At 45.4% G+C, this 20,276-nt stretch overlaps 1 protein-coding gene across 1 annotated transcript in view; it reads left to right on the top strand.

Annotated features, from left to right (window-relative positions):
* LOC147109624 (uncharacterized) overlaps window positions 1-20,276 on the top strand; it is a 103,579-nt gene that overhangs the window by 58,062 nt on the left and 25,241 nt on the right. The window contains exons 10-12 of the mRNA XM_086003698.1: window positions 6,518-6,608; window positions 6,998-7,114; window positions 10,908-10,995. Coding sequence (XP_085859824.1) covers window positions 6,518-6,608; window positions 6,998-7,114; window positions 10,908-10,995 — 296 coding nt within the window. The remainder of the gene's footprint in view (window positions 1-6,517; window positions 6,609-6,997; window positions 7,115-10,907; window positions 10,996-20,276) is intronic.

Here is a 20,276-nt window from a genome sequence, read left to right as displayed (position 1 = left end):
CCCGGCGCATGACGACTACGCCCGCCTACTCGCAGATTTCCCGAGGCTCACACAACCGACCTTCTCAGCCGCGGCAGCCAAGCATGGGGTCGAGCACCACATCGCCACTACGGGACCACCAGTGTTCGCTCGAGCCAGACGCCTGGACCCAGCCAAGATGGCGGTGGCCAAGGAAGAATTCGCCACGATGGAAAAACTGGGCATCATCCGCCGCTCGAACAGCCCTTGGTCGTCCCCCCTCCACATTGTGCCCAAGCCGGGCGGTGGCTGGTGCCCCTGCGGCGACTACAGACGGCTCAACAACGCCACCACGCCCGATAGATACCCCATTCCGCACATCCAAGACTTCTCGGCACATCTAGCAGGAAAGTCCGTCTTTTCCAAGGTCGGCCTGATTCGTGGCTACCATCAGGTCCCCGTCCACCACGCAGACGTCCAGAAGACGGCAGTCATCACCCCCTTCGGACTGTTCGAGTTCCTGCGCATGCCCTTTGGGCTTAAGAACGCCGCACAGGCCTTCCAACGGCTCATGGACTCCGTCCTACGGGACCTGAGCTTCCTGTTCGTCTATCTGGATGATATCCTCGTGGCCAGTACCAGCAAGGCCGAGCACATCGCGCATTTGCGCTCCCTTTTCCAGCGCCTCAGCCAACACGGGCTAATCGTCAACCCGGCCAAATGCCAGTTCGGAGCAGCCCAAATTGACTTTCTCGGCCACAGAATCTCGCCAAGGGGAGCCATTCCCCTACTTTCCAAGGTGCAGGCGGTGGCGGACTTTCCCCAGCCCACCTCGGTTAAGGCGCTGCAGGAATTTTGGGGGATGGTCAATTTCTATCACCGGTTCGTGCCCAAGGCCGCTGCACTTATGCGCCCCTTCTACAAAGCCACCAGGGGCAAAACGGGCAAAGAGCAACTCACCTGGTCCAGCGAGATGGCGACAGCCTTCCACCAGACCAAAAGCGCCTTGGCCAACGCCACACTACTGGCCCACCCCATCCCGGGCGCCAAGACCGCCCTTACCACGGACGCCTCGGATTACGCCATCGGCGCCGTCCAACAGTGGGTCGAAGGCGCGTGGCAGCCACTGGCATTTTTCAGCCGACTGCTGCGCAAGAATGAGCAGGCCTACAGCACGTTCGACAGAGCTTCTGTTCCTGGCAATCCGGCACTTCCGTTTCCTTCTGGAAGGCCGGCCGTTCACCGCATTCGTGGACCACAAGCCGCTCACTTTCGCCATGGCCAAAGTAACCGAACCCTGGTCCGCGCGCCAACAGCGCCAACTCAACTTCATCTCGGAGTTCACCACGGACATCCGCCACGTCGCCGGCAAGGACAATTTGGTGGCCGACTGCCTCTCAAGACCCTCGCTCCACGCAGTGCACCTGGGCGTCGACTACGCCAGCATGGCAAGAGACCAGGCTGCCGACATGGAGATCCAGGCCCTGAGGACGTCAACTACCAGCCTCACCCTGGCCGACATCCACTTCCACGCAGCCGGCACAACCCTCCTGTGCGACGTCTCAGTCCCCTCGCCTAGGCCGGTCGTTCCATCCGCCTGGCGCAAGCGAGTTTTTGACACCATCCACGGCCTTTCACATCCAGGGATGCGTGCGTCTCAAACTTATGTCCGCCAAGTTCGTCTGACCTGGACTCCACAAGGATGTGAGAGACTGGACCAACACATGCGTGCCGTGTCAGCACGCTAAGGTCCAGCAGCACATCAAGGCGCCATTGGAGTGTTTCCCGGTGCCCGAGAGGCGTTTCGACCACGTCCACGTCGATCTGGTAGGCCCCTTGCCGCCGTCGCACGGTTTTACACACCTCACGATCGTCGACCGCACCACCAGATGGCCCGAGGTGGTTCCCCTCGCCTCCACCACCACGACCGACGTCGCGCGAGCATTCGTCTCGACATGGGTGGCCCGGTTTGGCGTGCCGACCGACATATCCTCGGCCAGAGGCCCCCAGTTCACCTCCCACTTGTGGAATGCCATCATTGCCGGCCTTGGCACCAAGTTGCACAGGACAACAGCCTACCACCCGCAGGCCAACGGGCTATGCGAGCGCTTTCATCGTTCTTTGAAAGCCTCCCTCCGCGCCAGCCTGGCCGACACCAGCTGGATCGACAAACTACCCTGGGTTCTCCTGGGATTGCGTACCGCGCCCAAAGAGGACCTCCGCGCCTCTGCGGCCGAGATGGTCTACGGCCAACCGCTCAGAGTACCAGGCGACTTCCTCCCCCTGACAACGGAGCCGTGGTCGGCCGCCAGACAGCTTTCCCTGCACCAGGACGCGGCCCAGCAATTCCGTCCAGTGCCCACTTCGCAACACGGCCCACAGCCGTCCTACGTGCCTCGAGACTTACGACATGCGGAGTTCGTCTTCGTGCGCCGGGACGCGCACAGAGGCCCGCTGCAGGCACCATACACCGGCCCCTTCCCAGTATTGGAGACGGGGGACACAGCTTTTCTTATCGATGTCGGCGGGAAGCCGGACCTTATTTCAGTAGATCGCCTCAAACCGGCGCACCTGGACCTCAGCTTCCCGTTTCGGCCGGCTCTTCCCCCACGGCGGGGCAGACCTCCCGCGTTGGCGGCGGCCCCACAAGAGGACCAAGACACGCCAGAACCTTACTTCCCGGCCGCCGCCCCACCTTCGGCAGCCCGTCCAGCCAGCCCACCGGCAGACCAGCCGACGAACCAACCGGCCGACCTCCCAGGCAGCCCCCCTCGCACGCCAGATGGCTACTACAGCCGCTACGGCTACTACAGCCGCTACGGCCGCTTGGTCAAACCTCCGCAGAGACTGACTTTTACAGTTAACGAGGATTCTGGGGGGGGGGGGGGGGCGTATGTGACGTTGCCACATTGGGGAAACACTGTGTATGTAGATAAACCTGTATAATCCCCTTTTAACTGCTGTATTCCCCTCCCCCCGCAAGACAGTTGCAAGCTGAGAGGAATAAGGCACGTTCAAACTTGCCTGCTGCTGAGAGAAGGAAAACCAATCAGGTTCCAGCAGGTGACCAATCCGTGAGTCATCACAGGTTCGCAGGCTTCATGAATTCAGTACTGTATTGTGAGAGTTGGAGTAAAGACCTATTTCTTTACACGGGAGACCGTAGTCCCCCACAACCTCACACTTATCTATATTGAAATTCATTATCGGCCAAAAAGCGCTAACCATAATGCAAATGTATAAACGGCAATTTCAAAGTTGTCTGTTATAGCGTCTTACGGTTTATTTTGGTCAAACAACTGTGCTTACTCAACTAGTTCGCACCTCATTTAAGCTGAAGAACAAACATAAGTAAATAACATCTGTTAATGTTCAATGACCTTTATGTATTTAAACCCTTCTAATGCCCTCCAAGTGGTGTGGGGTTACAGTTTGTACTAAACACTGACACAATTTAAATAAAGCTGCAGGTCAGCGTGGAGCTGGAAATTGGGCAAAAGGTTTGTTATTTAGTAGAATACTGTAATAACACTACCATGTTCTACCAGCCATCGCATACAGCAGGCAAATCATGTTCGCATAAGCAGTGGGGACTGTATTAAACTAGTTTGTGTTTTGTGTCCTACTAACTAACATTTTGTTTTAAAGGATTACCCTACAAAAAAGACACAAAGACTTGCATTTATATAGCGCCTTTCATGACCTAAAGGAGGTCCCAAAGCACTTTACAGCCAATGAAGTACTTTTTAAGTAACTGTAATGTAGAAAACGTGACAGTCAATTTGCGCACAGCAAGCTCCCACAAACAGCAACGTGATAATGACCAGATAATCTGTTTTAGTGATGTTGAGTGAAGGATAAATATTGGGCAGGACACCATGGATAACTTCCCTGCTCTTCTTCAAAATAGTGCAATAGGATCTTTTACATCCACCTGAGAGAGCAGACAGGGCCTCGGTTTAACGTCTCATCCGAAAGACGGCACTCTGACAGTGCAGCACTCCCTAAGGACTGCACTGAAGTGTCAGCTTAGATTTTTGTGCTCGGGTCTCTGGAGTGGGACTTGATTCACGACCTTCTGACTCGGGCGCGAGTGCTACCAACTGAGCCACCGCTGACGCACACACAAGATAAAGAACATTTTATTACATTTACTTCCTGTCGTTAGATTCAAGGGATTATAAGAGTAGAATAATCTTGTCACAATATCATTGTACAAAGAACATTAATTTCAGACTATCCTGTATGTAAAGAGTTTTGCCAATAGGACATTTTTGATGAATTGTGCTTGCATTTGAGAGTGAGGATGTCCGTGCCATTTTGGGTAACCAGTATCAGCATCAAGTACTCCTATGTTTAGTATCACGCTGATTAGAATGCGGAGTTGAGATCCCTCTGCCACAATGCTGTGCCTTAATGCTGACTCCAGAATAGCCCTTCCCACTACCCTAATTTGGCATTCCCATTTCACAGCATCCACCCTGGGACCGTCTTGAAAAATGTTGCCAGTTGGTACTGAGTTGAGGGGCATTTACTGCTGTGCCTATTTGGTACTGGATTGAGGCTGCTCAAAACTTGTTTCCTGTAGGACCCCCAGATATTTTCCATTTCCAACATCTCCTGTGCTTTTGACCTCTCTGATTGTGATTGTTATTTAGATATCACAAACTGACCACTTTGTGCTATTTCCTCCAACTAATTATTGGGAAGACCAAAGCCATTGTCTTCAGTCCCCGCCACAAACTCCGTTCCCTAACCACCATCTCCATCCCTCTTCCTGCAACTGTCTGAGGCTGAACCAGTCTGTTGGCAACCTTGGTATCATATTTGACCCCAAGATGAGCTTCCGACCACACATCCATGCCATTACTAAGACCGCCTACTGAGGGAGTGCTGCACTGTTGGAGGTGCTGTCTTTAGGATGAGACATTAAACCGAGGCCCAGTCTGCTCTCAAGTGGACGTAAAGGATCCCGTGGTATTATTTCGAAGAAGAGCAGGGGAGATATTCCTGGTGTCTTGGCTAATATTTATCCCTCACTCAACATCACAAAAAAACAGAAACCATCATTATCACATTGCTGTTTGTGGGAGCTTGCTGTGTTTAAATTGGCTGCTGCGTTTCCTCCATTACTACAGTGACTACACTTCAAAAGTACATCATTGGCTGTAAAGCATTTGGGATGTCATGAGGTCGTGAAAGGTGCTAAATTAATGCAAGTCTTTTTTACTTCCACCTCTGTAACCTCACCCGACTCCACACCTGCCTCAGCTCATCTGCTGCTGAAACGCACATCCATGCCTTTTGTTACGTCTAGACTTGAGTATTCCAGCGCACTCCTGGCCGGTCTCCCAGCTTCCACCCTCCGTAAATTTGAGCTCATCCAAAACTCCTCTGCCTGTATCCTAACTCTCACCAAGTCCCGTTCACCCATCACCCCTCTGCTCGCTGACCTACATTGACTCCTGGTTGAGCAACACCTTGATTTTAAAATTCTCATCCTTGTTTTCAAATCACTCCATGGCCTTGCCCCTCCCTCTCTCTCTAACCTTCTCCAGTCCTACAACAATTTCTGTGCTACTCCAATTCTGGCCTCTTGTGCATCCCCGATTTTAATCACTCCACCATTGGCGGCCATGCCTTCAGCTGCCCAGGCCCTAAGCTCTGGAATTCCCTCCCTAAATCTCTCTGCCTCTCTACCTCTCTTTCTTCCTTTAAGACGTTCTTTAAAACCTACCTCTTTGACCGAGCTTTTGGTCATCTGCCCCAGTATCACCTTATGTGGCTTGGCGTCTAATTTTGTTTGATGCTCCTGTGAAGCGCCTTGGGATGTTTTACTACGTTAAAGGTGCTATATGAATGCTGCTTGTTGTTGCTGCGCCTCTGCCTCCCCCACCCAGAAGGAACTGGATTGAGTATACAAACTTATTTCACGTTGGATGCTTGCAGCCAGCAAGAGGAGACTTTCATCCCAGTAGTGTGGACTCGCTTCAAATCCATGAGCCAGAAGTAAAAGGACTGTTTTAGTCCACTGTGCCACACAGCTTCCCAGGAGTCTCTTTAAAAATAAATACATTTTGTTTCAGTTTTTATTTAATGATGAATATTCTTGACTCCATTGGGGTTACAACAATATAAACAATAGACAGGAGGTTATTTGGCCCGCCACACCAACGTACTGACCCTTCAGCTGGAGCTATCTACTCTAATCCCATTCCCCTGATTGGCAGAAGAACTAAGGAACATCTGAGACGAGAAAAGGCTAATTCAGCTCATCAAAGTTCACTGGCCCTAACAAGTTCATTCTACTGGTACATTATGGAGAAGCCGGCACTTTCTGTTGAAACATTTTAAGAATGGATTTGTAAGTTGCAGTTGTGCCTAAGGTTATCATTCAGCAAGAAGAGCCAATTGAATAATCTTTCTTAAGAAAATAAACTTTCACATTTTAAAATGATCAAACTTTAAAATGAAGACTTGTATGGGGGCGGGGGGAAGGCTGGATAAGCTAACGTTTAGTCCTTATTGACTAATGTTCTGGTTTCCTTTATCTTTACAGACTGAAGGACCAGTTGTTAGACCTTGATAAACTCCTGTCAGAGGTGAACCTTCCTCTGTGGAAAGAAGTGACGCAAATGACACAAGAGGAGGTAAGAAATTAATTAAAGTGCTTAAATTGGCCGATGTTCAGTTATTTATTCTTTCCTAATTAAAATTTGTAATTGCTGTTTCTTGCTCATTTTTCTTCGCTCCTGAAGAAGATAACTCATGTTGAAGTTCAGTTCCATGGCTGCCCTCAGCCCTCCATCATTGATGGTCAGTTCTGGCCTAAATTAGATTAGTTGTACCAACACATTTTTGCTGCATTTTAAGATGAGCTGTTGCGTTCGATTTGTTAAATTAGTAATCTCTGCAAAAAGAGGCTCATCTGAGGTTTACGGCAATGGAAGTAGATGAGCCTCGGAATAACTTGCAACAATGGAAAATGGCTCGAGAATCTTTAACTTGGCTTATAGTGACTTGTTCTTTTTCTTTTCAGTTGCAACAGTTTCGTTCTTGTCTGAGTGCCAAGAAAACCACTTTTGTGACAAGGACCAAACTGATCTGCCATGAACAAAAAGTTCAACTGTATTCGGCACAGTTGAATATGTTGAAGGTAAATGTGCTTTATGGAACTCTGTTTCAGCAAGATTAATGGTACAAGGATCTGGGTATGCAGAGTAAAGTTTGATTCTCCGATCCGCTGAAGCCAAATGACTCTCTAACTCAAATTCTTCCTCACAAACTAAGTTTTCTGTCAAACAATTAAATCTGGCATGGCTAACTTGGGGCTTTAATCGGCAAGTTGGGTTTCAAGGAGCAGATTGTTAAGTCATGGTTTAAACTTCCAGAAATCATGTTCTCTAAAGGAATGTAATTCCTGGTTTGACCATCACTTTGTGGCTATTAATTGGTGTATTCTAATGGTTTTGCTTTGCAGCAATTTGGTTAAAGTCGCAAACCTGGCTCCATTAGACTTAATGGGCTGGATATTTACTGGGGTGGGTTGCATAGGCGGGGAGTTGCGGAATTTCGGACAGGAAACCCAGAAGTCTTGGCTTCCCCACATGCCGTGGGGTTTTAACTCCACAGCATGTGACTTTTGGCCCTGACTGATTTCCTGCCCAGAAGTCAGCCTGATTGACAGGCTTGGCTTCCAGTCGGGCGGGGAGCACTCTGGAGGATGCCGCAGGACCAAGTAGCTCTGATCCCCGAACCCGCGTGGGGGTGGGTGGGAGTTTATTGGGGGAGGGAGGTCCGATGATCGGGAGCTTGGTGGAGCCGGGAGGAAGCACTCCTGGCTCACGAGGAGTGCTCCCTGAGGTTATGCTCGCCTCACTGCAGCTGCCGGGTTTCCGGAGGAAGGAAAACCCGGCTGGTTGCATTAAAAGCTGCTAAAGCAGGTTAAATCTGAGGCTTCCAGCCTCATTAACGTATTTAAAATGCCAACCCACCTCCTGCGAGCGTGTTGGCTGCCTGCCCCTTGTCCCGCCTCAGTAAAACCCGGAAGTCGGCGGGTTGGAGCCAGCTTCCCGACGCGGTCAGAATTTTTGCCCATTTAACCCCCTCTCACCTGCTCCCCCCTTGTTAAAATTCCCCCTCCCATGTAATGACCATATTGTAGGAACGTGGGTTCCTAACTAAAAGTCTGAGTTCTACTCAGGCGATCAAACAAAACGAACTTTAATGAAACAAACAGGCTTTAACAAGAAACTGCAGGATAACATCGAATGTAGGTCTGCTCTCTCTGGAGGCTCCACGAGGACTGCCCCTGCAGTCCCGTGGCTGACGTCATCACGTTTTAGCCACGCTGTTAAAGTAACCACACTCTGTACAGTTAAACAGCATAAATAAAGATACAGACTCAGACTGTAGCTAACATGTTGTTAAAGGAATTATATACAAACGATCCGAGTCCTTTGGTGGCTCCGCCACAATATCAGCTTTTCTTTCATTTGTGCACGCAGTGTATTAAGTTCATTATGGAAACGAGCAAGATTATGCCTTTTGTCTGACCCTCAATCATTTTATGGTGTCATTGTCTTCATTGATTCATTTGTCTTTAGATACTTTTGATCTTTGTTTTGGCATATTTGAGTGCATGAGTTTCAGGCTGTTGTCATAGATCTGATGTATTTTGTATGTCGTTTGCACAAAACTACCCTTAAACTTCATCCACAGTTTTTAACAAAATTATTTTGCATTCTCTTATTTTCCAAGAAAATAGTGGTCAGTTCGCATCTACATTCCTCTGATAGAATCGTGTTATGGATGTTACCAAACTAGACCAATAGATCTTAAATCACCAAAATAAAATGCAATAAAACTTTAGGCACCATCATCAAGTATATTGCTCAGTAGATCAACAACCATCAGAACATAGCATCTCATAATTATCTCGAGTTACTCTGGACTTAATTTATAAGGCAGCTAAGTGGAGCAGTTTTTGCAATTTTACTGAATACTGCTGTTTCTTGCAAAATTGTTCTTTTCAACAGATCAGTCCTCAAAGTCAAACTGTAGGCAGCTTACCCTATTTTAATAGTTGGCACTATGGTGACTCGAACCTATGTGAGGAATGAATAATCACAGTGTTTAAAATGTTTTTTAAACATTGATATGGTACATAGAGAGAAACTATTTCCTCTGGTGGGAGAATTGAGAATGACGTGACATAAACTTAAAATTAGAGCTAGGCCATTTAGGAGGGATATCGGGAAGCAGTTTTTCACAAAGTGTAGCAGAGATCTGGGGGTCGCTGTCCCAAAAGGCAGCGGATGCTGGGACAGTTGGAGCTTTCAAGACTGCGATTGATAGATTTTTGATAGCTAAGGATATTGGGATTTGTACATCTAAGTTTGCTGACTATCAAGTTATTTTAAAATTCTCATCCTTGTTTTCAAATCCCTCCATAGCCTCGTCCCTCCCTATTTCTGTAATCTCCTTCAGCCCCACAACCCCCCGGGATATCTGTGCCCCTCTAATTTTGGCCTCTTGAGCATCCCCAATTTTAATCGCTCGACCATTGGTGGCCATGCCTTCAGCTGCCAAGGCCCTAAGCTCTGGAATTCCCTCCCTAAACCTCTCTGCCTCTCTACCTTTCTCCTCCTTTAAGACGTTCCTTAAAACCTACCTCTTTGACCAAGCTTTTGGTCATCTGCCCTAATATCTCCTCGTGTGGCTCGGTGTCAAATTTTGTTTGATGACCCTCCTGTGAAGCGCCTTGGGACATTTTACTACATTAAAGGCTCGATATAAATGCAAGTTGTTTTGTTGGTGGCACAGTAAATAGTGTAGATGGGACTCATGGGAGCAGAAAGTTTTCAAGGAACATTGATTGATAGTTTGGGTGAGTGGGCAAAACTGTGACAGATGAAGTTTAATGTGGGAAAGTGCGAGGTCATCCACTTTGGACCTAAAAGATAGATCTCTTGGTATTTTCTAAATGGTGAGAAGCTAGGAACATACAAAAAAAAATGTTTTAAAGGTTAATGGAATGTTGGCCTTTATCTCAAGAGGGTTGGGATACAAAGGGGTGGAAGTTATGTTCCAGCTGTACAGAGCTCTGGTTAGACCCCATCTAGAGTACTGGGTTCAGCTCTGGGCACTGCACTTCAGGAAGGATATATTGGCCTTGGGTGGGGTGCATTGCAGATTCACCAGAATGATGCCAGGGCTAAAAGGGTTAAATTATGAGGACAGGTTGCATTGACAAGGCTTGTATTCCCTTGAGTATAGAAGATTAAGGGGCGATGTAATTGAAGTGTTTAAGATGATTTAAAGGAGTTGATAGGGTAGCTAGGGAGAAACTATTTCCTCTTGTGGGGAAATCCAAAAAACAAGGGGGCATAACCATAAAATTAGATCTAGGCCATTCAGGGGTGACGTGATGTCAGGAAGCACTTCTTCATACATAGGGTAGTGAAAATCTGGAACTCGCTCAAAAAGCTGTTGAGGCTGGGTCAATTAATAATTTTGAAATTGATAGATTTTTGTTAGGCAAGGGTAGTAAGGGATACAGAACCAAGGCGGCTAGATGGAGTTGAGATACAGATCAGCCATGATCTGATTGAATGGCAGAACAATCTCGAGGGACTGAATGGCCTACTCCTGTTCCTGTGGTAACCTGCCAACACGGGGTTACCAAAAGTGTTCCATTCCCTGCTGCCCCCATCTCTCAACTTGAGCACGAAACCTTAATACATTTATTTGCTCTATCTTTTATGGCGTAGTGTGTATTCTATACAATACACCAAGGCCTTGAAATTATACTGTGGGATACTCCCACACATTCAACTGAAATTCCCCTCTCCACTACCTTAAACAGAGACATTATTCATTACAAATAAGTTCAGGGCCATAGTTTTGTGCTGCATCTCGCATTTCCTGAGACGTTCCTGTTCTTTTAGGCACAACGTCAGCAGAGGAACGAATATGAGGATTCCTTGGACGATGTGCTACACAAAATGGACGACTGTCTTGCCTCACTAGATCTTGGTAAGTAATTGTACACTTATGGCTGAGAATCATTCCTTTCCCCCCCCCCCCCCCCACCCCCCACTCTAGCACGTAATATACGGCGAGGTCTTGTACATTATTTAAGAGGATAATTTAGTGCATGGTTTTTCGTAATTAATGGAAAGGTGTCTCCGTTCTCCAATATGGTGGTGACCTGAGAGACTTTTTCAAGCAGCACACCAGAACAATGTCCATCTCTCTGGACAGTGTCGGCTTGGCTCAGTAGTAGTTAGAAGGTCACAGTGGGAGACACAAAGTATACCAAAAATAGTGGGGAACCAGGGGGCTAATGAGAGTGAGGAACTTAAAGTAATTAAGATCAGTAGAGAAAAAATACTTGAGAAACTAATGGCACTAAAAGCTGACAAATTCCCTGGACCTCATGGCCTACATCCTAAGGTTCTAAAAGAGGTGGCTGCAGAAATAGTTGATGCATTGGTTGTGATTTTCCAAAATTCCCTACGTTCAGGAACGGTCCCAGCAGATTATAAGGTGTCAAATGTAACCCCGCTATTCAAGAAATATAGCGAGAGAGAAAACCGGGAACTACAGGCCAGTTAGCCTGACATTAGTTATTGGGAAAATGCTGGAATCCATTATTAAGGAAGTGGTAACAGGGCACTTGTAAAATCATATTAACAGAGTCAAAATGGTTTTATGAAAGGGAAATTGTGTTTGACAAATTATTCATTTTTTGAGGATGTAACTAGCAGGGTAGATAAAGGAGAACCAGTGGATGTAGTATAATTTGGATTTCCAAAAGGCATTCGATAAGGAGCCACATGAAAGGTTGTCATGCAAGATAAGGGCACATAGGGTTGGGGGTAATGTATGAGTATGGATAGAGGATTAGTTAATGGACAAAAAACAGAGAGTAGGGATAAATGGGTCATTTTCAGATGGCAGGCTGTAACTAGTGGGGTGCCGCAAGGATCAGTGCTTGGGCCTTGGCTATTTACAATCTTTATTCATGACTTAGATGAAGGGACCGAGTGCAACGTATCCAAGTTTGCTGACATACAAAGCTAGGTGGGAAAGTAAGCTGTGAGAAGTACATGAAGAGCTTGCAAAGGGATATAGACAGGTTAAGTGAGTGGGCAATAAGGTGGTAGATGGAGTGAAATGTGAGGTTATTCACTGGTACGAAGAATAGAAAAGCAGGATATTTTTTAAATGGTGATAAACTATTAAATGTTGATGTTCAGAGAGATTTTGGTGTGGTAGTGCAAGAAACACGGAAAGTTAGCATGCGGGTACAGCAAGCACTTAGGAAGGCAAATGGAAAGTTGGCTTTTATTGCTAGAGGGTTGGAGTATAAGAGTAAGGAAGTCTTGCTACAATTGTACAGGGCCTTGGTGAGACCACGCCTGGAGTACAGTTTTGGTCTCCTTATCTAAGGAAGGATATACTTGCTTTGGAGACTCACTAGATTGATCCCTGGGATGAGAGGGTTGTCCTATGAGGAGAGATTGAGTAGATTGGGCCTATACTCTGGAGTTTCAAAAAATGAGGTGTAATCTCATTGAAACATATAAGATTCTGAGGGGGTTTGAGACAATAGATGCTGAGAGGTTGTTTCCTCTGGCTGGCGAGTCTATAACTAAGGGTAATAGTCTCAGGATAAGGGGTCGACCATGTAAGACTGATGAGGAATTTATTCACTGAGGGTTGTGAATCTTTGGAATTCTCCGCCCCCAAAGAGCTGTGGAAAGTCAGTCGTTGAGTCTATTAAAGGATGAGAGAGATAGATTTTTGGACTTTAGCAGAATCAAGGGATATGGGGATCAGGCAGGAAAGTGGAGTTGAGGTCGATCAACCATGATCTTATTGAATGGCAGAGCAGGCTTGAGGGGCCATATAGCCTACTCATGCTCCAAATTCTTATGCTTATTTCTTAAGGTCATTGGTTCAAGCCCCACTCCAGGACTTGAGTGCACAATCTAGGCTAACACTTCAGTGCAGTACTGATGGCGTGCTGCATTGTCTGAGGAGCCATCTTTCAAATAAGCTGTTAAACCAAGGCCCCACCTGCTGTTAGGTGGATATAAAAGACCCCAGGGCACTGTCTTGAGGAGGATACGGGAGCTCTTCTGATGCCCTGGCCAACATTTATTTCCTGTGAAGCTAGGTACCCTCAACACAATGCAGTACTCCAGATGGGTCTGACCAAGGCTCAGAACAACTGAAGCATAACTTCCTTCCCAATGTATTCTAGTCCTGTTGAAGTAAAGGCTGACATTCCATTACCCTTTTTGATTACTTTTTCTACCAATGGACACCTTAAATCCCTTTTGCTCCTCCACAGTTCCTCTTTTGCCATTTAGAAAATGTTCTGATTGGTCATTCTTGGATCCAAGATGGATGACCTCACACTTCACCACATTGACCTCCATGCCACAAGTTTGCCCGCTCACTTAATCTTGAAACTTCCTGCTCCAATCTACACAATTTGGTGTCATCTGCAAATTTGGATATATAACCCTCTGTTCTTTCATGCAAGTATATGGCGAAAAGCTGAGGCCCCACTACAGATCCCTGGGGAACACTACTTGTCACATCCCGCCAATCAGAGTACATTCCCTATCCCTACTTTCTGGTCCTACCTCCAAATTGCAAACCCATGTCACAGATTTAACACAGAATAATCTCTTGTGCAGACTTTTATGCAATGCCTTCTGGAAGTCCATATAGACAACATCCATAGGCACACCCCTGACCACCAAGTTAGTCCGACACTATCGACTCTTCAAAAATCCACGCTGACTTTCTTTGTTCAGCTCATACTTGTTCAATTGCTCAGCCACTCTGTCCCTAATGATGGACTCCAGTAACTTCCCCACAACTGATGTTAAACTGACACGTCTGTAGTTACCCGTTTTCTCCCTCCCTGCCTAAGTAATCAAGTGGCATTTGCAATTTTCCAATCCAAAGTTACAATTCCCAAATCTAGAGCGCTTTGGAAAATTATGACCAACACATCGACAATTTCCTCACCTATTTTTACTTGGGGTGGAAACTATCCGGTCCTGGAGATTGTTTATCTTGTGTCTCATTATTTTCTCAATTACCATTTTTTTTAAACTTGTATTAAATCCCCTTAACTTATTTTAGGTTCACTTGTACCGCTGGTATTTTGTCCTTTTCCTCCACAATTGAAAACTGATGCAAAGTATTCATTTAACAAGCCTGCCATTTCCTTGTTATCCATTATAGTATCTCCTGAATCTGTCTTTAATGAGCCAACATTTCTTCTTGCCACACTCTCTGCTGTTAGTTTTGATATTCCTTGCAATTTTTGCACCTGTTAGTACTTTCTTTGTATCCCTTTGTTGTTTTTATAACTCTCCCTCCCTGATGAATTTCCACTTTTCCTTGCATTTGTGCAAGTCTTTTCTTTTCTTTTAGTTTGGTACTGTCTCTTACCTCGTTTGTTGACCAAGGTTGCTTATCTGAACAAGTGGCAAATTTTGCCTTTTATGGGGTATGTACTGCTTTTGTGTCTGCAGGTTTACCCTTTAACTGTTCAGCCCAGTTTACTGCGGTCAATTTATTTCTCACCTGTTCAAAGCTTGCCTCACTTAAATTTAAAACCTTAGTTTGTGACTCCCTTCTCCCTCTCGAACCTAGTATCAAATTCAGTCATATTATGGTAACCTTTCACAAAATGTTCCCTTACCGTCAACAAGCTAATTGTCGTATCATTGACTCTGCCATCCATCCGTTAAGTTTAGATGGTATACTCAATATAAACGGATGAAGTTCTACATAAGAACATAAGAAATAGGAGCAGGAGTAGGCCAATCGGCCCCTCGAGCCCGCTCCGCCATTCAATAAGATCATGGCTGATCTGATCCTAACCGCCAATCCACTATCACAGAACCATCTCCTGAATCTAACAGAATTAGACACATGAAATAGGAGCAGGATCAGGCTACACGGCCCCTGGGCCCGCTCCGCTACCCACAGGGCCATGACCGATCCGAACCTGGACTCATGTCCAAATTCCTGCCCGCTCCCCGTAACCCTTAATTCCCTTTACTTCTAGGAAACTGTCTATTTCTGTTTTAAATTTATGTAATGATGTAGCTTCTACAGCTTTTTGGGGCAGCATATTCCATGGACCTACCACCCTCTGAGTGAAGTAGTTCCTCCTCATCTCAGTTTTGAAAGAGCAGCCCCTTATTCTAAGACTATGCCCCCTAGTTCTAGTTTCACCCATCATCGGGAACATCTTCCCCGCATCCACCCGATCCAACCCCTTCACAATCTTATATGTTTCAATAAGATCGCCTCTCATTCTTCTGAACTCCAATGAGTAGAGTCCCAATCTACTCAACCTCTCCTCATATGTCCATCCCCTCATCCCTGGGATTAACCGAGTGAACCTTCTTTGTACTGACTCGAGAGCAAGTATGTCCTTTCTTAAGTATGGACACCAAAACTGTACGCAGTATTCCAGGTGCGGCCTCACCAAGACCTTATACAACTGAAGCAATACCTCCCTATTTTTATATTCTATCCCCCTAGCAATGAAAGCCAACATTCCATTGGCCTTCTTAATCACTTGCTGCACCTGCATACTAACCTTTTGAGTTTCGTGCACCAGGACCCCCAGATCCCTTTGTACTTCAGTACTTTCCAGTTTCTTGCCATTAAGATAATAACTTGCTCTACGATTTTTCCTGCCAAAGTGCATAACCTCACACTTTCCAGTATTGTATTCCATCTGCCAAATCTCTGCCCACTTACTTAGCCTGTCGATGTGCCCTTGCAGGTTTTTTATGTCCTCCTCACTCACTACTTTCCCTCCCATCTAAGTATCATCTGCAAACTTTGATATGTTACACTCGGTCCCCTCCTCCAAATCGTTAATATAGATTGTAAAGAGTTGGGGACCCAGCACTGACCCCTGCGGAACACCACTAGTTACTGATTGCCAGTCTGAGAATGAACCATTTATCCCAACTCTCTGCCTTCTGTTAGATAGCCAATCCTCTATCCATGCCAGAATATTACCCCCATCCCATGATTTTTTTTATCTTAAGCAAGGTTCCCCTTTATCTACCCTATATGTTACTTCCTCAAAGAACTCCAGCAAATTTGTCAAACATGACTTCCCCTTCATAAAACCATGCTGACTTTGTCCTATTAAATTATGATTATCCAAATGTCCTGTTACTGTCTCCTTAATAATGGACTCCAAAATTTTACCTACCACAGATGTTAGGCTAACCGGTCTATAGTTTCCAGCCTTCTGTCTACTGCCCTTTTTAAATAAGGGTGTTACATTAGCAGTTTTCCAGTCTGCCGGGACCTTTGCCGAGTCCAGGGAGTTTTGGAAAATTATTACCGATGCATCCACAATCCCTACCGCCACTTCCCTCAAGACCCTAGGATGTAAGCCATCAGGTCCAGGTGATTTATCCGCCTTGAGTCCCATTATTTTACCGAGTACCACTTCCTTAGTGATATTGATCGTGTTTAGCTCCTCCCCCCCCCCCCCCTTTAGCCCCCTGTTTGTCCAGTGTTGGGATATTCTTAGTGTCTTCCACTGTAAAGACTGATGTAAAATATTCATTCAGTGTTTTTGCCATCTCCATATTTCCCACCATTAATTTCCCGGTCTCATCCTCTAAGGGACCAACATTTACTTTAGCCGCCCTTTTTCTTTTTATATAACTATAAAACCTCTTACTATCTGTTTTTATATTTTTTGCTCATTTACTTTCATAATCTATCTTCCCTTTCTTAATCAATCTTTTTGTTATTTTTTGCTGTCTTTTAAAGTTTTCCCAATCCTCTATCCTCCCACTAGATTTGGCTACCTTATATGCCCTTGTTTTTAGTCGAATACGATCATTAATTTCTTTACTTAGCCACGGATGGCTGTCTTTTCTTTTACACCCTTTTCTTCTCAGTGGAATATATTTTTTTTAGAAGTTGTAAAATAACTCCTTAAATGTACACCACTGATCATGTATCGTCTTACCCTTTAATCTATTTTCCCAACCCACTCTACTCAATTCCGCTCTCATACCTTCATAGTCTCCTTTATTCAAGCTTAGCACGCTTGTTTGCGATCCAACCTTCTCACCCTCTAATTGAATATGGAATTCAACCATGTTATGGTCACTCATTCCAAGGGGATCCTTTACTAGGACATTTTTAATTAATCCCGTCTCGTTACACAGGACCAGATCTAAGGTTGCTTGTCCCCTGGTCGGTTCAGTTACACACTGCTCAAGAAACCCATCCCTAATACACTCAATGAACTCATCCTCAAGGCAGCCCTGCCCAATTTGATTTGTCCAATTAATATGATAGTTCAAATCCCCCATAATTATAGATGTTCCCTTATTACAAGCCTCAACTATTTCCTGATTGATACTCCGTCCAACAGAGTTGCCACTGTTCGGAGGCCTATAGACTACGCCCACTAGTGTTTTTTTCCCCTTATTATTCCTTACCTCCACCCAAACTGTTTCATTATCCTGATCTTTTGACCCAATATCATTTCTCTGTATTACAGTGATTCCTTCCTTTATTAACATAGCCACCCCACCTCCCCTTCCTTCCTGCCTGTCCTTCCTGATCGTTAAATAACCTGGTATGTTTAATTCCCAGGCATTGTCACCCTGCAGCCATGTTTCTGTAATGGCCACAAGGTCATACCCATATGTAGTTATTTGTGCCATTAACTCGTCTATTTTGTTACGAATGCTACGTGCATTCAGATAGAGAACTTTCAAAGATGTTTTGTGACACTTAGTTCCTGCTTTTGCCCTTTTTATTACTTTACCTTTTACTCCATACCTTCTGCCCCTTCCTGACACGCTCTGGTTTTTAATTTCCCCACTGCTACCTAAGTCTATGACCTTCTCTGTTGTCATTTTTATTATTTGCTCTCTAGGAACCTCCACCCCACTAGTTAGTTTACAGCCCTAGTTACATGATCCGCCAGGACTCTAGTCCCAGCACTGGCCAAGTGAAGCCCGTCCCGACGGAACAGCTCCCTCCTGCCCCAGTACTGGTGCCAGTGTCCCAGGAAGCAAAACCCATTTCTCCCACACCAGTCTTTGAGCCACGCATTTAACTCTCTAATTTTATTTGTCCTAACCAAGTTCGCTCGTGGCTCAGGTAATAATCCAGAGATTATTACCCTTGTGGTTCTGCTTTTTAATTTGGCCCCTAGCTGCTCAAACTCCCTCAGCAGAACCTCCTTCCTTGTCCTATCTATGTCATTGGTACCAACATGGACCTGTAGAAGTGCATCAGCATAGAAATATATATCCACACATATTAGTATAAAATAAGCACACATACTCTCTTATATTAAAATGGAGTCTGGAACTGTTTCAACAGCCCAAAATGGCTTCACACAGTATAACATAAGGGGAAACGGGCAGGCCCATATTAGGAAGCGGTTTAAGGAAGAGGATGTGACTCCTTTGTAGCTTGCAGGCTAAGCAGTTCCAGTAAACAAGATAAGCCTAGTAGAACAAAAGCATGATAACCGAAGGACATTTACTGTAAACATTCATATGAATGTCCAGAACCAAAGTGAGAGACAAACCGTCTCCATTGTATAAAATTAATTAACTTTATCTAACGGTATTCCTGCATCATGACTTTTGATTATCTATGGGCTAACCTTATCTTAAGACACCGAGGCTCTGCTGACCCTTTAGTCATCTTCTTGTTGACCTTAAACATTTCTTACTCATCTCTTCCTTAATGTTATTTAGTTGTGTCTCAATACCGTACCATGTGATAAAAGGTTTTGATCTTTGTGTATAAAAAGAGGTGTTTTTGACCATGTATTCGGAGAAGTCACGATAGCCTTTGCCTACGTGAAGCTCCCCTTGCTAGCAAGTAATTAAATAAAGTCTGCCTTTGACAATCACTTTGTTTCACAGAGTCTTATTGAACAGTCGAAACTTCGACAGTTTCTTGGAGGTTCCGCCGAGATCGCTTGCTGCCTTTTGGTAAGTCACGGATGAGGACACCATACTTTGCTAACGACAAATCCTGAATGGCCATAAGTGAGGTTTTCTCACAGAAAAGGATTTCTCTTTAGATACATAGTTGGTGTAGTCTGTTACTTCTGACGGGAGCACTGCGATCTGTTAAGACTCATGTGTGTTTGGAACTTGAGTTATCTTGACATTAAAAGGAGGAGGATACTGCCGGTTCAGGTTTCAAAACTATCGGACAAAGGGAGACAACAGAAAGGTCGCGACCAGGTTGAGTTCCGGAATATATGTGAGTGTACTGTGAAGGGATTAGCCTGAAGGATAGACACAAAGAAAGAAATAAGGGTACCAGAGGGCCTGTGAAGAGACTAGCTCGAAGGATAGGCAGAGAGTGCACAGTGACGTAATCTGTGAAGGGACTACCTAGTAATCCCGAAGGATAGATAGGCAGTTAGAGTAAGGATAAGTATAGAATAAGGATTCAGAAATAAAACACAACTGTTTTGTAAAATAACGCTTATATGCATATGTAAAATTTGTAAAGATTTAAAGGAAAACTGTTAGTGACTGAGTTGATCGACTAGGACAAGGAAGTGCCTGTCTCAAACGCGCAGCCTTAGACCGGTTGTTAAGAGGGGAAATCCCCCACGCGAAGGTCAGGACCCTGAAGTGGGCGGAGAGGCATAAAGGCACTTAGGATCGTGATACTCAGTCATTAGTTGTTAAAAGCTTGTAAAATAAGGCCTCGATCTGTAGAGCGTACCACGCAGATCGAGAAAACTGTCGGATTGTAATTTAGCTTTTGTAGAAAGCCTGCATAACTGTACTTACCCTATTTTATGTCTGAGTTGTTTTGTGTACCTGTTTGGACCTTCAAGTTATTCCTTAGTATTTTCTTGATTGTTATTATTGTATGTTAGTGTTCATCGCTCTCAGCACTTTGGTCAGCCTGTAGGGGTCGTAAGAGGGTTGAGGGTAAAACTTGCGACCCAGAACAAGTGCAGCTAGTGGAAATTGAAAACTAACTAGGATGGGAGTTGCACAAAGCAAGGTCCCCGAAAGGGGAACCCCAGCTTTCCATATTTTTCAAAATTGTGGCCGATCATCCACAAATGATTTACCTAAATGGTCTAATTGGACCAAGAATGACAAATACCCATTCCCTATAGACGGAACCTTTAATTTAGACAGAATAACATGTCTAGAGAATTGCCTAGTAACTAGAGACCCGCAGAGAAAAGGGAAAAAAAAAGTAAATTGGTCAGCCTTCTCAGATTGGAAAAAGGA

The sequence above is a fragment of the Somniosus microcephalus genome, chromosome 12 (assembly GCF_052327205.1).
Source record: "Somniosus microcephalus isolate GS21.2 chromosome 12, FLI_Smic_1.0, whole genome shotgun sequence".
NCBI lineage: Eukaryota > Metazoa > Chordata > Chondrichthyes > Squaliformes > Somniosidae > Somniosus > Somniosus microcephalus.
This window is presented reverse-complemented; position numbering and strand designations above follow the sequence as displayed.